The 21,096-nt window shown below is 38.1% G+C and overlaps 1 protein-coding gene across 3 annotated transcripts; it reads left to right on the top strand.

Annotated features, from left to right (window-relative positions):
- The first annotated feature begins 1,273 nt into the window (after positions 1–1,273).
- On the top strand, positions 1,274–20,839 carry hsd17b4 (hydroxysteroid (17-beta) dehydrogenase 4). 3 transcript variants are annotated; one of them, XM_026321387.1, is made up of 25 exons: positions 1,274–1,438; positions 2,234–2,287; positions 2,912–3,019; positions 3,469–3,528; positions 3,636–3,657; positions 3,836–3,882; positions 4,116–4,200; positions 5,952–6,139; positions 7,260–7,351; positions 7,477–7,501; positions 7,623–7,751; positions 9,151–9,251; positions 13,436–13,548; positions 13,738–13,861; positions 14,083–14,134; positions 14,581–14,652; positions 16,200–16,303; positions 16,411–16,476; positions 16,888–16,957; positions 17,119–17,225; positions 17,915–18,001; positions 18,101–18,187; positions 18,308–18,446; positions 19,095–19,222; positions 20,120–20,839. In XM_026321387.1, exons 1-25 carry the CDS (start codon positions 1,387–1,389, stop codon positions 20,207–20,209), a joined length of 2,202 nt encoding a protein of 733 aa, XP_026177172.1. In that variant the 5' UTR covers positions 1,274–1,386; the 3' UTR covers positions 20,210–20,839. The 3 variants fall into 3 exon arrangements, with proteins under 3 accessions (XP_026177172.1, XP_026177171.1, XP_026177173.1); XM_026321386.1 differs by having other exon boundaries at positions 18,305–18,446; XM_026321388.1 differs by lacking the exons at positions 1,274–1,438; positions 2,234–2,287; positions 3,636–3,657 and having other exon boundaries at positions 2,960–3,019; positions 18,305–18,446.
- Positions 20,840–21,096: the final 257 nt, after the last annotated feature.

The raw sequence follows: 21,096 nt of genomic DNA, 5'->3' as shown, positions 1-21,096 counted from the left end.
GATCTTGGAGTCTATTAAAAACATCTTCATTATCCGCTGGTGAGCAATTATTGGTGATCCTTTTTTTCTTAGTTAATCAGCAGTGAAATGGATGGGATTACATATAAAATTAGTTCCTCATCTCCATCTTCTGCAATGGCCCCTGTGAAGCGTTTCCACATTTGGCAGCAGGGTGGATGAGTGGTTAGCACTGTTGCCTCACAGCAAGAAGGTCCTGGGTTTGCAACCCAGCCGTTCTGTGTAGAGTTTGCATGTTCTCCCTGTGCTTGTGTGGGTTTTCTCCAGGTACTCAGGTTTCCTCCCACAGTCCAAAAACATGTATGTCAGGTTGGTGACTCTAAATTGCCCATAGGAGTGAGTGTGAGTGGTTGTTTGTCTGTATGGGTCCCAGGGTGTACCGCTACCTTCCACCCAAAGAGAGCTGGGATAGGCTCCAGCAGATCCCTGTGACCCTCGTTAAGGAATAAGCAGGTATAGAAAATGAATGGATGGAAATTTTTAACCTATAGCACTGAAGAATCTGAGGTGATGTCAGCTTCAGAAACTGCTTTCTTGACCCTCTAACAGAGAAACTCTCCAAAGACCACACTTAAAAATCTCAACCTGTATGTTGTGGTCATTAGATTTAAAACTATGCGATGGTTAAACCTTTACCAAAGAAATCACAGCTTGATCTAGGCTCTCCTCATGATTATGTCATTCCATTGTTATAGGCTGCGATGTAGAACTGTGTCTCAGCAGCTTTCAGCCTACATGTCTTACAGTAACCCTTTTGCACAATTTGCGTTCAGGTCCTGTCACTCTCCTGAAATTGCACTAGATAAAATGGTAAATGATCTGCTGCTTTGGATTCAGATTTCATCCCAGTGCTGCTCTTATTCAGTCTCAGTGCAGCTTTTGACACCGTGGATACACTCTGAGAACAACTGGAAATCAAGGTTGGCATCTCTGGCTTGGCTCCGCTGTAAAATGTAAAAATATAGAAAATGTTTAAAAATGTTTAAATACTTATCAATTAATCAATTGATTATTTTCTCAATTAGTCATTTAATGAAAGTCTATAGAGCATATATTTAAGAGGCTCAAAATGGTATTTGGGCATTTGTGCAGAAAATAATATAATCTAATAATATAATAATAATATATATTACCTTCAGATTATTGTCCATTTTCTCTGATAGTAATTGCAGCTCTATTTCACATCATTTCAGCCTCACTAGGTAAAAACAGGGTTAATACAGTCCTGCTTTCTGATTGGTCGAAATTGCGGAAGTGGAGCATTTAGAAGTTCAGCCTACTTTCTTTGAGCCTGACAGTAAAAGCAGTGTAGCTCGTATCTGCATTGAGCTGGGTGGGTTTATAAAGACAGAAATATATCTCACAGAAATGCATTTGTCATTCGAGGGAAGGGTCGTGCTCGTCACAGGGGCCGGAGGAGGTAAAAGCCCTTTGCAAACGTTAGCTGGACTCATCTGCTAATGCTAACTATAACTCCACTTAAATTGCTCTTGGCTTGTTTGCTACGACTGCTAACCTGCTATACGTACTTTACTCAGTTATTATTGATTTGTGACAACAGCTATTGCATGAGTCGGTGTATTTTGTTGTTGTATTGGCCTGTTAAGCTCGGATCTTTTTTATTACCGTAACAGCTGCAAGTCATCGAGTATTTATAGCAGCTAAACTAAATTAGACCACGGTGTCCTGATGAACCTTATGGAAAAAAAAGAGACGTTGTTGACATTACAATACGAAGTGCACTGCATTTGTCTGAGTAGCACCAGACTTTGTCGTCCTTTGCACGTGAGTAAGACAGGGAACAAAGTACATGCAGCCCAGTGTGTGAAAGGGTAATGTCACAACCTTCAGCACAGCAATCAGTGAAGCAGCACCCATTGGCTTTTTAGCGCACCCATTGTTACTTCTGTATGAATAATACAATCGGTGCACTGCAATCACATGAAAGAAACCATGTGCTGTCTTGATATAACTGCTTTTTTTTCCTCAACATACTCAAATTAGTTTGTGAAGTTTTTACTGTTTACATTACTTCTGTCACAGTTTTTTTTTTTTTTTTTTTTTTTTAGATCTTCATTGTACCTTAAGTTTTTTTGTGTTTTGATTGGGGCCCTGGTAATTTAGTTCTACTATTTCTCTTGCTATGGTTGCTGTCAGCAGTTAATGTTTATTGGCGTGTTTTGTTCTGTAGACTCATCTGTCTTTCTCTTTGCAGGCCTCGGGAGAGAATATGCCCTGGCTTTTGCTGAAAGAGGCGCCTCAGTCATAGGTAAATAAAGGATCTTCATTTGAAGTCCCTTGTATCTCACTTTTTAGATTGGGCAAAGTCAACATACTGTGGCTAGGGCAGCCAGGCCTTGATCTTATATACTTAATGAAATTCCTGCTATTGGTGAACATTTATAACCTTATTTGACTGTTTTCTTTGCCATGGAGACATGGCCATGTTAATGTGTGTTTTTTTTTTTTTTTAACAATCTTAAAATCTTAAAATCTTTAAAAATATTAGCATTTTCTTACATGTTCATATCACTTAACAGCAGATTGAGCTTTTAGTGTCAGTAATTTCTGGTTACATGTTCATTTATTTAAAAATATTCCGGGGAGTTTTATGCAGGAACTTGCAAAAATTTTACACTGGGATCTGGGTTTTGGAATTGGTGCATCCCCTAAATTGACTGTTAAAGATATTTTCAAATGAGGTATGTCAGAGAGAAATGTGCATCTGTTCCAGATGTTGGGGTAAACATTTCTCCTCACCAAATAATTGCTTTCCTTGCTTCCTTCTACAAGGAATAAGCTTAGCTACAATATTCATCTAACCTAATCACTCATGTAGAATTGTAGAACTCAGCCCATTATTGATCATCTTTTTCTTCTTGCTGCAATAAAGTGAACGACCTTGGGGCAGATATTAAAGGGGGTGGAAAGAGTTCTGCAGCTGCTGATAAGGTGGTGGAGGAGATAAGAGCAAAAGGGGGCAAGGCCGTGGCGAACTATGGTGAGAAGTTTGGACTAGACTTCTTGTCTTTGTTTGTCTTATTATTTTCATCAGATTTTTTTTTTTACTCTTGCTTACCTTATAGTATTTAACTCATGTAATGTTAGATTCAAAAACAGTATAACTGTTTGAGTTTGGCTGGCTCATTGATGAAGCTGTTAGCAAATGTTGAAAACAAATGTTACATCACACTCCGTTACTTAACAAAATGAGCAGACTAGGTGCTCAGCTTTTTCCTGTATTCAATCAAACCTTCTCCAACTTTTCTTCCTCCAAATTGTGCTGTTGTAACTAGCAGATAACATGCAAATACGACAGATGTGCATAAGAATCAGATTTGTAACTATAGCCAGACTTTCTAGAATGACACTAGATACTGTAATTTTGATATGTAGTTATGCAAAAAAGTTGACTGTTCATCACTTAACTGCAATTATGTGCATATTCAGACTCAGTAGAAGATGGAGAAAAACTTATACAGACAGCACTGGATGCATTTGGAAGAATAGGTGCGTATAGTATGTGTATGGCAATACTGTGTTTATCAGAGGTGATACTTATCCCAAATAGTACATTATTAAATTGTCTAAATTAAATAATTGTAATGTTTTTACAGATGTTGTTGTAAACAATGCTGGGTAAGTCATTTCACAGCAGTAATCAGTTTTTTAGGTTTAATCACATCATCTGTTTTTGGAGTGGCCCTTTGATTGCAGTGATTGTTAAGAGATTTAGGGGGTGCAATAATTATGTAAAAGTGAACTATTTGGCACAAACAATCTGAAAAGCCTTTCTTTTTTGCTTTTCTATGTCAAGAATACTTCGTGATCGATCATTTACGAGAACAAGTGATTTGGACTGGGGTAATTAAATAACTTCCTTTTGTTTAGCTCAACTCATACTCTGATAGTGGCACCATGTTATACAGTATGTTGAATACATTTGTTTTTAACTTGGGAATGTTCATAAAAACAGAAGATCTGTGTGGGAGTCCTGTAATCTGGATATGATCCACAAATTTCTAATTTGAATTAACAAGTGTATAATGTTATATGTTGTGTGGTAATGTTTACTACATCATTGCACTCCATTTCAGACCTGATTCAAAGGATTCACTTGAGAGGCTCCTTCTTGGTGACTCGAGCTGCTTGGAACCACATGAAAATCCAAAAGTTTGGCAGGTAGGGAGCCCAGCTACTAGCAATATTGACATTGAAAAAAACTGCCATCCAAAAAAAAAAATCCAGGATTTTTTTTTTTTTTAGATTGTACAGAATTGCAAACTCCACAGCAGACAGACAATTGCTGGACTGTGATCAAGAAGATAGATAAGCAATATGGTATAAAATGCTGTGTGGTAAGGTCTAATTCAGATGTCAGCTGAAGTACCAAAGATACTTAATGGTTTTTATGTGCCTCATTTTAAGAGTGGTCTTGAGGATATGCACTTGAGTTGATGATATATAAAGCATGTCTGCCATCACATTACTACACACATATTCTGACTTTAATCCCTTGATTCTGCTTATTATGTTTAGCCCCACTGGTTTTATGGTGTGAATGGAAAAAAAAGAATCTGCATACTAATAAAAAACCAAAGCCAGCAAATTTGATATGAATATGTAAATCACCAGAGGAAGAAAGAGATTAGTAAATTTGGGTATGCAGCACTGTGTGTTAATTTTTGAACAATTTAAATGCAATTTGAACTGCATTAAAAATGTATGTGCAGACTCATCTCATTCTTAGAAGCACTACAGCAACAACAACAACAACAAAAATACACTTCACATTTAAACTGGTGTAAAGTTGTAGAGTTGAATGTGATTTGCCACACATCTTAGATTGTTCACCTCTGGAAAAGGCCTGATGAACTAATTATCCAGTGGAAAATTTCAAGTGATCTCAGTTGGTCACTTATAGAAGATAGGGAAAAGACTGCTCACTGAAGCAGCCATCCTGTTATTTCATTAACAGAGATTGTTTTAACTAATCTTTCTTATATTTTCATTTACCAAACATGGCTGAAGCTAGTTGCAATGGTGAACAGTTGTTAATTACACCCATGCTTTTCCTGCTATGACAAGTAAAAATGTGGGCTATGAAGTTTGCATGTTTTGAATTATAATTTGCAGAAGGTGGTCACACAAGCTGTGTTGCTCTCATGTTACTCCAGGTAACAGGTGCCCTTCACAAGTGTGCACAAGCAGCTTTGCTCGAATGGGAAAAGACAGTAGCTTATAAACAGTGAAGTAACATTCTACAAACAATTTCACCACACTGAGCTCAAAAGCTCAAAAGCAGCTTAGTAGAGCAGAAAACCATTGCAAATAATGCAGTTGGATTTATTTCGAGGTAGATAAGAAGAAACTGAGATTGTGAATAAAGCTATGTGAAAGCATAGGAACACGTTTCTAATATGTATTAGCCCCTAATGCTAAATATGATCATATGATGCTTAGTAAAAATGGAAGATCTGTTTTTATAGTGATCTTCAGCCTTCAGGTGTTGCCACTGTAGTACAGAGTGTGCTGAGATACGGATCACTGCTTTCTGATGACCACTCAGATGCCGTTTTTCAGATGCTCTTACAGTTAATGTACTGGCGATGATTAACCTCATTAGTCTTGCTTAACTGAAGTTGACTCTGTGATTACTTGTCTCTAATTACTGGCAAAATAGGTAAGTGCATGTCTGTGTATCTGCTGTTGTACATACCTGCATTTATTTCTGCATAGAGCCTGTACTCAGTAGCTGAGGTCAGTTTATTGTGTGGTGTTCTACAGTACATCCAGGATAAGACACTGGGATATTGTAGCATGCAAGCATAAAATAAAAATGTGAACCAACTTAGGAGTTTCTGTTTGTGCCATAGCAATGTCTGTTACTTAGCATTAAGACCAACCCTGTTTCTTGGGTTGTCTGTGTCCAGAGTCATCATGACGGCTTCAGCTGCAGGCATCTATGGTAACTTTGGTCAGGCTAACTACAGTGCTGCCAAGTTGGGCCTGCTGGGACTAGCAAACACGTTGGCCATCGAGGGTCAAAAGTACAACATCCACTGCAACACTATTGCTCCTGTTGCTGGGTCACGCCTCACAGAGACCATCATGCCCCCAGGTAAAAGGAAACATTGAAAAAAACCTACATAATAAGTATGAAGTTAGTCTGTATAATCCATACCATGGTATCATGCACATTCTTTCACATATACACACATTTCTTGAACAGGCCAAAATAGGCAGATGTATTTTTTGTTCAGAGCAACTGCATAATGTAATGCTTATGCAGTTTTGATTTACAAAATTTTAGGCAACAGCACTCGTGTTTGACATGCAAATTTGTCATCTAATATTCAAGTTTTTTTTTTTTTTCCTATTCGTTCTGTTCGTTCCTATAACCATGATGAAATCATGCACCACGTAAGTGTTTTAAAAGTTTTAATGTGTTAACCTTCAATTTAAGCAGGCTGCTCTGGGCTACTACTTATTTTTATTCTAGGTGTTACAGAGTTTTTCCAATCCACCAACCCAGTATCTGCAAATCTCCATATATCATGAGCATATTGTGCATGCTATGTGACTGGGATATTAAGTGACAAATTAAAGGAGTGGTTTTGTTGTCCTGCTGTGCTGGTCTACAGTAGCATCTGTCGCACTGCACTGTGCCAACTGTTACAGCATGGCCTCACCTCAGTAAATGACTTGGTTCCATTTTGTTGGCTTTCACTGACTCAGGCTTTTCTGATGAACAGAACACATTTTGCTAAACACTTCAGTGTGTGGTGAAGATTAGTAGCACCATGTTTGGCTGACTAAAAGGTACAGATATTTTTAGTGTACAGAATAATTAATACTTCTTTAGAGGGAATAATTAATAGTTATTTAAGGCTTTTTATATCCAGAAATACTGAGATTTTGTTCAGGTTTAGTCTTTATTTATTTGTACTCGCCTATTAGTTTTGCAAAAGTCTGTTTCCTGCTTCACAGTATTTGTGGAGCCTTAGTATTGTTTGTCCAGTAGGTAACATAGCCTAAATATACATAGAAATATAATTGTATTTATTTCATTCTATTTTCTATTCTGTTCTTTTAAAGATTTTTAGGAATAATAACTCAAGATCATATACATTATTGTGATGTTTTCAAAATAAGAAATTTAAACAACTATAGCAACACTTTATTAACATGATTGTTTAGTACTTTTCCTGTGTGTTTGCATGTTTTTTGTTTTTATTTAGATCTTGTGGCATCTCTGAAGCCTGAGTATGTTGCTCCCCTCGTCCTCTGGCTCTGTCATGACCAGTGCCAGGAAAATGGAGGACTGTTTGAGGTATACAGAGAAAAAACATGTTCTTTCTTTCTCGTCAGTAATGTATAAGGTCTCATTCCCACTGTACCTGCTGCAGTTTGGTTTTTTTTAATCTTTCGTCATTGAGAGTCATCTGCTTCTTTCAGGTTGGTGCAGGCTGGATTGGTAAATGTGAGTACTGTGCATTTTTTCCCAGGGAAATGATGTTCATTACCCCTGGGCCAATAACATTATACATGTGTAATTTTCACTATGCAGTGACCTCTTTATTTCCGTGTGTCTATGTGTGCAGTGCGCTGGGAGCGTTCTCAGGGCCACATTGTGAGACAGAAAAACCAAACTATGACTCCTGAGGCTGTCAGGGACCAGTGGAACAAAATCTGTGATTTTACAGATGCCACCAAGCCTGCTACTATACAAGGTCAGTAATGCATTAGGCTCAACACATACTTATATACACAATAATGTAGAAAAATGTATCTACTGGGTACATGTGTCTACATACTCTTATTTTATTGCCCTGAATGGTTCTAATTTACTCTGATCATGATTTCTGATATAAACAGTAACCACACAACTCCTGCTTTGTGTTGAGATGTTTCTAAGGCCTTAGTGCCCATAAATTAATTTTATTGACCTTCTTCTCCTCATAACCCTGCTGGTCTGCCTTCACACTTCTTTGACTCATTGAACAGATCACTGCATAGCTACAATGAATCTAAATAATCAAAGTCCATCAGATACCTACCAATGACATAACCACTCATTGCACAGTTTGCTGTTTGGATTATGTAGTTAACTCCCTGGTACTCTAAAGTAACAGTTAATTGGCAATATTAGTATAAAAGATGTTAGCAGTGGAACAGAGCTCTAGCTTATTAAAATATGTGTCCACTGTAACTTGCTACCTTAACAACAGACTTTATGCAATAGCATCATGAGAAGATGTGTATATGTGTATATGGTGAAAAGTGGGCTAAGAAATGCAGGCATTAGTTACTATTATTGTCATCCTGTCTGTATATACAGAATGTTTGGTAACAAAGACAGATTTGACTAAACCTTGTGCTGTTCCCTCATGCAAACAAGAGGGTGGAAAATGTTGATTATTATTTCTCTCCGCCTCCTCCATCCCTCTCCACACTCTCAGATATACATTTTAAAGAAAGGGCGGTGTGTTAACATTAACTGAATGAGGGTGGCAGTCCCCCAGGGCACTAGTTGGCCTCATTAGCATGGCTTTGTAGTGCCTTCTCATTCGTAGCTTATTACACAGACTTGTTGCTGCCTCTGCTCTGTAACTGCCTGCCACTGAGTGACGGTAATTAGTAGCTGTGGTCTTCCTAGTCACACATTGTTCCTTGGTTGTCTTTGGCTGTCTTAGTTTGCTTGTGTTTACTGAATCTGCAGTGGTATTCACAGCTTTCCTGGTTGGAAATATTTACATTCTAAATTTAGGCAAGCTGAAAACACACAGTGTGGTAAATATGTAAACAAATATTTCTAGAAAAAAGGTGCTCATGTTTAATCTTAATGCAAGTATTGTAGCACCTGCATCTGTACATCCATTTTAAGGCTGCTCCTGGATCAGAATGTGTTGGACTGAAATTCTTATTGTGCATTAACATCACCCACGAATTCAGTTTAACTTTTTGTCAGTCCATTTAATCTAAGATAAAAATTAGTGTTCAAGATGATCCATGAACTAAATGTCTGATACGTGACATCCTAAACTTTCCATCCATCAGAGGTATCAGCAGGTGTCTTGTTCTGGTGTGCTTACACTGTACTTTCATGTGTAATCTCTTACCTTGGTGTAGAATCTCTGCACTCGGTTGTGAGTGTGCTTTCTCAGGTCGAGTCAAAGGAAGAAGTCCGTGCAAATCCAACAGTTGCTTTGGCCTCTTCAGGGATTGATCCTGTGAGTAGAAAATTTACTTTTTTCTTTGACTGCAATATACTAGGAATTTGTGGGGCTTGAAAAGTAATTGAAATTTATATATTTCATTCAAAAAATAGTTAAATGCTTTCTTTCCCCTGCTGCAGGCAGTAATTTTACCACTTACAAACTGAATGTGACTGTTGTGACGTGATTACTTGCACAGGAGGCTGTTCAGTTAATTTATGTGGAGTTTCAGTTTTCAGCAAAAACTTAATTGCACTTGATTTAATTTAACATTTTTATTTGGTGGATACATTCATCCATTTTCTGTAGCTTATACAGACGTAGGTCACATTAATGTTATTATTATAGCATTAAGAATTATCATTATCAACTGTATACTGATGGAAAATACTGAAAATGTCAATTATAATTTATAAGTAATTCTAGACCATAACATTGCCATTGATTTCCTTAATGCTTTCATACTTCACCATGGAAATTTTTATTCTATTTGGTAGTAAAAATACACTAAAAGACTTAAATCTACCTTGGTGAAGCCTACAAGGAGACCCTGATGTCCGAATTGGGAAACAGAGAGAAAGAAATTTCTAGTTAAATATTATTGTGAAAAAGTATAATTTGCCAACACCTGGTGCTGTTATTACCTACAGTTAGCTTACTTTTCCCATGCCCCCCATTATTCTCCTTTTGTTGTTTTTCATTATTTTTCGGCCTCGGCTGTTATTAACCTTATTTTTACTAGTGTTACTTCATGCCCATCAATTTTCTTTCTCCACCTCTCTCTTATATCATTCTTTCCACTTAGACTGTAGTAGCGTCTGTAACTGGGTTGATAATGACTTGAATGTGTAAATGTAAATTATGTACAGAAAGCTGTAAACAAGGCAACTCATGACTCTGACTCTGTCCAGGGACTGTAATAACTCACTCAGTGAAGCTACATACAGCATCCCTAAGTACGCTGATGTCTCCTGTAAATATGAAATGGTTATGCACCAGACAAATGCCAACTCAGATTAGTTTATAGAACTTGACGCTCTAAACACAGTACAGTGCTGCAGTCATAGTTCCCAGGATGTGTTCTTTCACTTCACTTCACTGGGTTCCCTATCATTAGATTACAGAAGGTGTACTCATTACAGCTCACACATTAAGTTAATTAAATAAAACATTGTGCCACAAGTATAACTCTAGTGATAAGATAATTGCTGTGCGCAATAGTAAGCAATGGACTACATCATCTGATTAACATGTATTTGTAATATACAGCTGACTGAACCCTTCCCTTACTGTTTTAGAACGGTAAGAAACTGAACTGTCTTGTCACCATATTGTAGCAAAAAGAAAAAGGCTTATTAAGCATCGATCATAATGCTCACAGCTGATAGTTCAGTCAGGTTGAAGGCTTTTAGTGCAGTGAAGAAACGTTTTACATTTGGCATTAAAAGCAGTCAGTATCTCGGTTCAGTATAAGGCTTTAATAATATATCATGATTGAGTAGCTAAAATTTGAACGATGCACAGTAGGTTTACACTGTTTCGGGTATCAGTGTCTTATTCACTGTGTGTCTGGCAGGGGTGGGCGTGTGTGCGTGTGTGCGTGTGTGCGTGTGTGAGTGTGTGAGTGTGTGCGTGTGTGAGTGTGTGCGTGTGTGAGTGTGTGCGTGTGTGGTTGTCTGGACTGCAGAGTTGGAACAGTCAAATGTTAGCCTTGAGTCACCATCCTCAGATGGCACGGCGTTGTGCTATGCGTGTGTGTGTCTGTATTTTGTGTATTTGTGTCGTTCTACTATGTGTGTGCATTTTTATGTTTGTCCTTGTCATGGTCATGATGCAGATACTGCTGCAGCTGGGCCACCCTATGCTTGTGTTGTGTTGTTTCATGCAGCTCCCACTGGTCAGAGGTCTAATGATCCTAAATATTTTTGTATGTAATGATCAGGTATCTGAAGAGAAGCATCTGGATCATCACAAGGTTATATAATGTTTGGTTTTTGTTTTAAAGAGGTGTTGATTCAACCGTGTGATTGTTGTGGAGGCTGGAGTTGTTGCTCCTGTTGAAATGTATTGTGTTACTGTTAGGTGTTTTTATTATTTAGCCAGCCACCACTGACGCACGTGATATATCAGAAACACCTGAATAAAGGGTAAATACAATTTTTCTTTACAAATAACTGACTTACCTGCCTTAAATCCTGCATGTACCACTACCACTGCTTTTTATTCTGAATTCTCAACTGTAGCTTTAGCTTTTTCATCTGGTGCAGATGAATCCTCAGTGCAGGGATGTTAGATTGGTTCAGAGAACTGAATACTTCCCACATTTGCATTTAAATGCAGTTTTAATTAAAGGCACACCTCCAGAGGCCAGCCTTTTTTTTTTTTTCAACCAGCTGAGAGGTGGTGTAAATGTATGAATCACACCACTTTTACAAACAATGCCATTTTGAACAACAGCTCAATACAGTTGTTATGTGTATTTGTATTATAATATGAAACATAGACACTGTGTAGTTTACAGGATATTTGAAGATGACTTGGTTACATTTGAGGGTCAGAAGTAGATATTTCTATATTCTATAGTATAGAAGAGTACTAATAGAATACTATTCTATACTTCTATACTTGTCATTAAGGAGCCAGCTAAACTGTGGGGTTTACTCTTTTTCCTCTTCCTTGACCCAGCAACATAATCTAGTTTGTGTGTGAGAATTTATTTCTTGTCAGATTCGTAATACAACCTGGAGTGTTTATTTAGAACAATAACAGGGCTGTAGCTACCACTCAGGGCCTTATATATTTTTAGGAATTTGCTGATTTTAGCAGCCTTTTGGGATTTTACATTCTACAGTTCTATTATTTTTTGGCTTTAGTCTGGGCAGCACAAAATAGGGGTATACTTTACTTTTGAGTCCTAGAAATATATATATTTTTATCGTTTGTCCACATTCTATCCAGGGGCTTCATAGAATTTAGGAAATAAATTGGTAACATTTCATTTATGATCAGTTTGAGTCTTCAACTATCAGAAACCTTTTCCAGAGGATGTTAGGCTGAGATTAAAAAGGGTTTTAAAACTTTCATATAATACAGCTTCACCTTCCTGAGCTTTAAAAGGTTCATTCATGATGTTTTGTCATTCACAGTTGATTACTGCAATGTTCTGTTAAGGTGTTTCAGCCCATTTTCAGGCTGCATGTTAACAGAAGTTAACAACTTCAACTAATGACGAAGCTATTGACACCACAGATCACAGATTAAATCAAACAGGGGATTATGCCAAACCTAAACTGAAGAGAAGCTTCTTACATCTTCTGATACACTTTTAAAATACATTAGCACAGAAATAAATAGAAAAATATTAAGGTGCCACTAACTGGTGGCTAACTGGTGCCCACAGGTGTGAATGTGAGTGTGTCTCTGTGTCAGTCCTGTGATGGCTTGCCGATCTGTCCAGGGTGTACCTTACTTCTTGCCCAGTGTCAACTGGGATTCACTCCAGTCCCCACGAGACCCTGGAAGGATAAGTGATAGTTAATGGATAGACTGACACTGACCATTAAAACCATCTTTATCCATTTTTAACATAAGTGATATGTGGCAAATCTGCAGCCCTCTTCTTTGTGGAAATCTTACAAACCAACTGTAGCATTAGTATAGAGTTCCTCCATTGTCTTTGTTTCTGGGATGGTTCTGCTTAACTGCAGTGGAGGAGATCTCCAGTTGATTTGTCTAAATTCTGTGGCTGATGCCTCATTATCTTCAGATAAACTTTTGAATCTGTTTAGCAGTTTCAGATTTCACATGGGCACCAGGCCACACTGGAAAATTGAACCTGTCTTTTTAGATTGTAATCTCTTTAAAATTTGTTTTTAAATGTTACTATTGCTCAATGTGTTTTTCTGCTTTTACTCTTTTATCACACTGTTAACACATAAATAGTTTAGAAAGGTTTGTTTAGTGTCTATGGTCCACCTCTACAGTGAAGTTTCTGTATGTGCAGAGTTTAATTACAGCATTTGTATTCAAGGGATGAGCTCTGGAGCTAATCTACCGTGAGGTGAACCTTATTACTTTTCTAGAAGCTTTAAAGTTGCATATTAATTTTCTCTGTCTGAATTACAGGAATACATTCTAATGTTCTGCACTCAAAACCAACACTAAAATCCTCTCTTCTCTCTCTTCCTCCTCCCTCCCAGAGTGTGGCAGTGGGGCAAAAACTACCACAGAGTACATTCTCCTTCAACCACATGCAGTGTATTCTCTATGCATTGGGGGTTGGCATGTCCACCAAAGACCCAGACCATCTTAGGTGCGTATCTGTGTATTTGTGAAGGTCTGAAAAGTCAGCCTGTGTGAAATCCAATCGAAGTAAATCATGGAAACAAAAAAAAAGACTAAAATACATCCAGGATCCCAAAAAGCTGTATGTCCATCTGTGTATGAAAGTTTTGGATTTTTTTTTTTTTTTTTTTTTTTTGCTGCAATTTTTTTTATGTAGGTTCCTGTATGAAGGTCATTCTGACTTTAGCTGCCTCCCAACCTTTGGGGTCATTCCCTCCCAGGCAGCCATGATGGAAGGTGGGCTGAGCGCTGTCCCTGGGCTCAACATAGATTTTACACAGGTTAGAAAACTTTCAACATGTAAATGTCTAAAATTTTTTGATTTTACTTGTGTGCAAGTGTGCGTGTGCGTGTAATTCATTATGCATATTTGTATCCACGTGGTATATTTTACACACTATTGCACACAGGAAGAGTATTAGTACACACATTAGTCATGCTATGAAGGATTTAAGACTTTGGTATGATTACATGTCACACCTGTCGTAATGTTTTGTGTCAGGTTTTGCATGGAGAGCAGTATCTGGAACTTTACAAACCTTTACCAACCTCGGGTATGTGATTCTCTCTGATTAGAATACACACAATGTATTGTGTACAAGTACTGAAAGCGATCAATGTCACTGAGCCATTGTACCTGCATTCATTGTATATGTAGCATGTCATATAACTGGGACAGGTCTGACGAGAGATTACTGCCGTTTTGAAGATATATACTCCTAAGTTTTAACAACATAGTATAAAGAATTTTCAGTGCAAAACTCAAAAATATTCAGTTAAATGTAATGTAAGATGATGAAAATGGTAAAAATATAAACTGTAAGTATCAAATGTTTGACAGTTGTGTCAGCTCTTGTATAAATCAAGGAAAGTGTGAAAATACCTTTTGAAACTGCACTCAGTGTGGTTAAAATACAAAATGCAAAAAGTGGGTAGTAATATTCTGTAAGTGCAGAATTATGTGTTAAAGTAGTGTGTAAACAGGTAAATCCATTTTCAGGTAAACTCACCTCTAAGGCGACCATAGCTGACGTGTTGGACAAAGGGTCTGGAGCCGTCATCCTCTTGGATGGTGAGTTCTCCTTTTCCTGTAGGGTGCAAAGCTTTAACCAGAGTGCATTTAATCCATATTCATTTCAATGCAAGTTTTCCTGAAGCTTGACTCTCAGGCTGAATTAATGAAAGTTCATTTACAGTCTGTGTCTGCGGGGATTGAAATAATGGTCGTATTTCTGTTCGACAATCCCATACAGATGGATGGCATTAGAACCACTCTGATCTATAATTAATCCCACTAAAACCCAGTAACATGGGACCTGCAGTTCCCTGAGGATTCACAGGGGGAAACTATGTAATTCCACCTAAACACACTAAACCACTCAGCTCCTGTTATCCTCTTACTGTAAAATAAAGTTATTTCTGGGTAAGACAGTGTGTCACAGTAACGTCCTGCAGAAGCAGCTTTGTTTATATTTATGCCTAGTTATATTTTGAACTGACCTAATAAAATTAACCAGCCGGCACATGAACTGCAGTCTGGCTTTGATTTCTTCTGACAGCTGCTAATTGTCTCTTCACAGTCAGCCTTCATGAAGCCGTTTCCTCCCGCTCTAATTTCACTCTAAATGTGCTGTAACAAAGAAATGAGGCAGGTTTTCTCCTCACTGTGCTCCCTGTCAGAGCTAATGTCAGGATACATGGCACTTGTGTTGCATATCATCATTTCCAGGCGAGTGATACCAACTTAATAATTACAGCACTCTTGCATCCCTTTTTGTCAGCATCTACTTCACATTGAGATGAGTTTCTGAAACACAATGAGCTTATTAATAACAAAACAGTCAAAGATTTCACATTTCCCTCGGCGCTGACGTTAAATTCATCAGTCAAAGGTATAAAATAGTTACGTAATTATTTTTACTCCACTGAGCGTCATTCAGATGTACTTTTTTTCCTCCACTACATTTATTTGTACTGTATTGGTGTCATTATTTGCTAGCAAGGAAGTCTTTTCCTTCTCTGCACTTTTTAGCTATCAATCGGAGGAACAGCCTGTATTTGCACACACTGTATTTGCTGCTGGTGCTCTTGTGTACATGCTTGACAATAAACAAGCATGTACACAAGATACAAATCAGACAAAAACACACCACGAACAGCAACGTCCCTGGTTTGTGTCTGACATTTATTGCCCTTTGTCCTTCCTCATTGCTCAATTGTCTGTAATGAAGGTAAAAATCTGGGCAAAGTGATTAGAAACAACAGGGAAGGTTTTTATTAGAGGATTATTTTGGGTTCTACAATAAAAAATGTCTGATCCCTTTATGAAGTATAAAAATTCCAAAGGATTAAATGACCCCAAAGAGTGTTAAATTGTTAAATGGGATACCCTTCAAACTATTACATATATAATATTTTGCTTATGCATAAGTGTAGCAGTAATAACAGGATATACATTTCCACAGGCAGGGTCACTCTGTGGCACGTTGAGTGGTTTTTAATTTTTTTTTTTTTTTTTAAATCTTGTACTATTATTTTACTGTAGTATCACTTCTTTTCATAAGTTAAGGCTTTGAATACTAGATATTATTTGAATTCCACTCCTGTGCTGGTTTGCAGTGAACACCTACAGTGGCGACGAGCTGGTGTGCTACAACCAGTTTTCAGTGTTTGTGGTGGGAGCTGGAGGGTTTGGAGGGAAGAGAAGCTCTGACAAGGCTAAAGTACGTACTCCACAATGAAGTTACTTCACCAAAATGGACAAAGTCATTATAAATAAATGCTGCATCACATTTGATTTGTTGTATTTTGTGTTTTGATTTTCCTCCAGGCTCCTCTGCCCCCACCTCGCCGGGCACCAGATGCTGTAGTGATTGATTTCACCACAAGAGACCAAGTGAGTGTGTCTGTGTGGGTTTTGTAGCAGAATAAATCAAGCTGTATTGATAACACGGGGGTGGAAATGGAACATATTGTTTTGCGCCTCTGAAATAACCATAAAGTTTTAGACAAACTGTAAAGACAGAAGTGTCGAACAAGGTTTTCTATCAGCTCAGAAAGAAAATACAGACTGTATGATACAGCAGAAAATAAAAAAGAACAGGGAGTGAAAAAAAAGAAAAGAAACAAAGCCCTTGAGCAATTTAAATGACTGCAGCTGTATCACTTCAAAGACATTCTTATTTTAGGTGTCTCTTCTATTGCCTTCATGATAATTTAATTTCATCCCACATCTGTGTATGAGAAGTTCAGGAGTTTATGAATTAGACATAGATCTAAACAATGTCTGTGTTCCCTGTGGTTATAGGCGGCATTGTACCGCTTGAGTGGAGACTGGAACCCGCTGCACATAGACCCCAGTTTTGCTGCCATGGGAGGTGAGCGTCTGAGTGTCTGCTGTGGATTTGATGGGTGTCACTCTTTATCGAAAAATGTTGTCATTCATTTAAATTGCTCCCTGGGGATTTAAGGTCAAATGATGTGTGTTGATCTCATTTATAATCTGATGCGCTGTACTTAAAAAATGCTCTTTGGTCAGGCTTCAAGGCTCCCATCCTGCATGGCTTGTGTTCATTTGGCTTTGCTGCGAGACACGTCCTCAAGCAGTTTGCAGACAATGACCCCTCCAGATTCAAGGCTATCAAGGTAACCATTAGCTGTGATTTAAATCCTTTTGAGCATTTTATGAGTCACTGGGCCTCATGCAAGGACCACTTCCACATAGCTGTGCCACTGAAGGTTGGTTCTTCAGTGGCATATTTAGAGAGAGTAGCTCTATTCATCAATTTTCTTGTATTTAATTTTGAGTAAGATACAAATTAAATTACTTAAATTCACAAAGGCGTCAGATTCGTCATGTCTGGAACCACTTGTTTGACTGGCCAGTGGTACCTGACACTTGACATTTTGATAAATGGAAGGAGGAGCCTAATAAGACAATTTAGGGGCAAAGGTTATGCAAATATAGTCTCTCTAAGATGCATCGACACATGAACAGGTATCGGTCATCAGGTGAAAGTAAGTGATTCATAACATTTACTCAGTTAAGAGAATTAAGTGAATCTGATTTCTCATATGAGCAAAGTTCACAAAAAAGTAAAGTGGTTTAAATCCCAAATATGTGCCAGCCTCACGTTCGTTGATATGCAGTTTGGATTTTTACAGTCCTGTAAATTGTGGTCCTGTGATCAAGACATGAGAGTTTTTTATTGAGGTCTCTTTGAGTTCAACTTGATAAATGCCAAACAATTTAACAAGAACTGAAGAATCTTAAATCTAAACTGATTTAATTACAGATCCACCACCCTCCCTTAACTCTGGTCTCTTTCTGACAGGTTCGCTTTGTGAAGCCGATGCTGCCGGGACAGTCACTACAGACTGAGATGTGGAAGGAAGGCAACAGGATTTACATCCAGTGCAAAGTCGGTGTCTAGCATTTGATTCCAAATGAGTCTGAGCTGACATTTCAGTGCTTTTCTCTGTTCTTTTGTGAATGTTCTGCTTGTGTCTCTCTCACACAGGTGAAGGAGACTGATGTCGTTGTGCTGTCTGGGGCCTATGTGGATTTACATGCTGCATCAGATGCGTCTCCAGAACATCCCAAACAGGTACATGGATCTGAACGTGCTTGTTTCATACGGCAGCCCTGACATTTCCTTTAGTTTTGGAGACAATTTAAAACAAAATCAAGTTGTACTGACAAATCAGTCATGTGTACCTCTAAGCAGGGTGGAGGCCTTCAAAGCGAGCTGGTGTTTGCAGAGATCGGTCGTCGTATCAAAGACGTGGGCTCAGAGCTGGTCAAGAAGGTGAATGCAGTTTTTGCCTGGGAGATCACCAAAGATGGCAAGAACACTGCACAGTGGAGTAAGTATACTGGAGATATGCTGGAGAAAAACATTAAACACACCACTAAAACAGTTGCATTATGAAAAAAATATCAGCTCAGACTTTTATTGTTTCACACGAGAAGGTTGTTTTTGCAAAAACATAAATGCAAAAAAAAAACCCCAAAACACACGTAATATACACACAGTGCGGGTATAATAAATGCTTCATTTGATAAAATCAAAAAAAACTGCAACAATACAAAAAACAAGTTTCTGAGATGTGTGAGAAGCCAAGAAGGAATTTATAGTATGTCAGATTATTATGTATGATTTATAAACACAGGATAAAGGACAGATTCTGTGATTTGTATGATTGACTGTCTCACACTAAATTTGCTGGTGACTGTCTTCAAAGGCTGAAATATCAGCCTGAGCTATAAAGTTGACAAGTTAATTTGACCCAGATTGACATTTTGTTAACAAGCTGTCAAATAAACCATTAAAACCAGGGTAACATCTGTGCTAATGGCTGAATAATAACTCCAGTCACTCATGAGTTGTGGAAGCAAAGCAGAAAAGCCAGCCAACCCAAAGAAAGTGAAGCTCTGTCAAATGTTGTATTATGATTTATTCCATCTTCTGTCTCTGCCCCCCCACCCCCACCTCACCTCCCGGCTTCCTCCAGCCATTGATCTGAAGAACGGCAGCGGCTCCTTGCATAAAGGCCCTTACAGTGGGAAGGTGGATGTGACTTTCACAGTGTCGGATGAAGACTTCCTGGATGTGGTGCAGGGGAAACTCAACCCTCAGAAGGTAATCAGTGAATAGTCACACCTTAGTAGTTACTGTGAATCTCTGATGTGACATGTTTTAACAAAAGGCTATTTGCTGCCTTGTTGTTGTTTCTCCACTTTTATCCATGTAAAAGATTTAAATTGTAAAAGTGCAACAAAGCTTTTTGTGCTCACAGTGGCTTTGAATAATGAGGTTTTGGTGACAGTATAGCTTCATGTTTTAAACTTTTTTCCTGATGTTCAGTTTAATTAAAGTGAACGTGCCTTTGAAGAGCCCTTCAATCTGTAATGAGTTCTCCGTTAATTTTGTCATGTCACGTTTAAAAATGAAAGGGAATGGTCTATCAAACCAAGTTCACAAAAGCTCCGTGTGGGAACTCAATCAATGCTGCTTGTTATGTCTGTAGCATTTCGTCTGTCACAGGGAGTAACTTTCACCGTACAGACTTGATATGCTTCCTAGAGCACCTGATATTGATCTGAGGCCCGTGTTTTGTTTTTTTTGTTTTTTTTAAATAAAGAGCATCCACAGACACAGGCTGTGTCTTTCCCAGCCTCACTGGGGATGAAAGGAGCAGCTGGAGAAAGATCAGTAAAGTGGAAAAGGATCATCACCAAAGGCTGCACATCGTCAGTACTTCAGTTAACCAATAAGGGTTTTTTGCACCTCTTGCCTGAGACCCTTCTGAGTATCATTTCATTGTTCTGCTACAAGAGCAGCAATAGTCACATCATTCCTTTTCCCTGCAACCCGACTTATGGCTTTTTCATTTGAGCGAAGTGTTAGCCGCAGGCGTCTTGGCCCTAGTTTACTCTGTGTGGTTGAAAACAAATAATAGCCAACTGGCTGGAAATCAGAGACTTTGTACTTTCTTGAAAAGAAAAATACTCAAGTTTCTCTTTTTCTTTTTGATAGGCATTTTTCTCTGGCAAGCTGAAGGTTCGAGGGAACATCATGCTGAGTCAGAAGCTGGAGGTCATCCTGAAGGACTACGCCAAGCTGTGAGCTCCTCAGCCAACGATCTGATGACTTTAAAAACTAACCAACTCTGTGTATGTTGACTTCTGTCCTAATTTATGTGTGCACTTAATGCTTTACCTCTCAAAAATGACTGACTACAATCAGTGCTATTTCGTATAAATGAACTTTCACTGCAGTCATAAAACGTATAAAGGTTCCTCGACTGAACAGTAAATTTCCTTCATCTTCAGTTATTGACAACAGGAAAGTAGGAAATAAGCAGTGATTCTGTTTAATTTCAGCTGATTACTTGGTTAGAGGGTTATGGTTCATTCATATGGCAATGTACCACTGGTTTTGATGAATAGATTAAATTTAGCTTAAAGTCTCAATTTTGACACCAGTCTCTTCTTGTAGAAACGGGGTACTACTATAGTGAACTAAGGTTCTGCCTAATACTTGGCAAGTGTACAAAGTTAGAATTCAATGGTCTGTTATTTCATTGTGACAATTTAACAGTTCACTTGTTACTGTAACCACAACACAGACTTTGAGATGTACACTAAAGTATAGTTTGCTAGTTATGGAAATAATGATTGACATTTTTAATATCAACAGAATTTATGAACTTTTTTTCCTGTTTATGAAAATAAAGTAATTCAGACTAAAATCTAATTTCTGTACATTTAATACTTGTAAATATAGATGAGAATTGATGTGACGAATATTTTTAAAGTGACACAATAATGTATCAAATGTACCAAGATATCACCTGAATCTGCAGCTCCCATCAGCTTTACGGAGCTTTTCAGTCAGTTTCAACTTATGGGGCTCTCCGGCCAGAGTTTCACGCTTTTGGTTCTCATTCATGTTTTCTCATCGTTTTAGGCTGCAAACACCAAAAAAGACACAGTTAGTGGCGGCTGGTGAAT

This window comes from Mastacembelus armatus, chromosome 9 (assembly GCF_900324485.2).
Source record: "Mastacembelus armatus chromosome 9, fMasArm1.2, whole genome shotgun sequence".
Lineage (NCBI taxonomy): Eukaryota > Metazoa > Chordata > Actinopteri > Synbranchiformes > Mastacembelidae > Mastacembelus > Mastacembelus armatus.
Note: the sequence above shows the minus strand (reverse complement) of the source record. Positions and strands in the feature narration are given on the sequence as shown.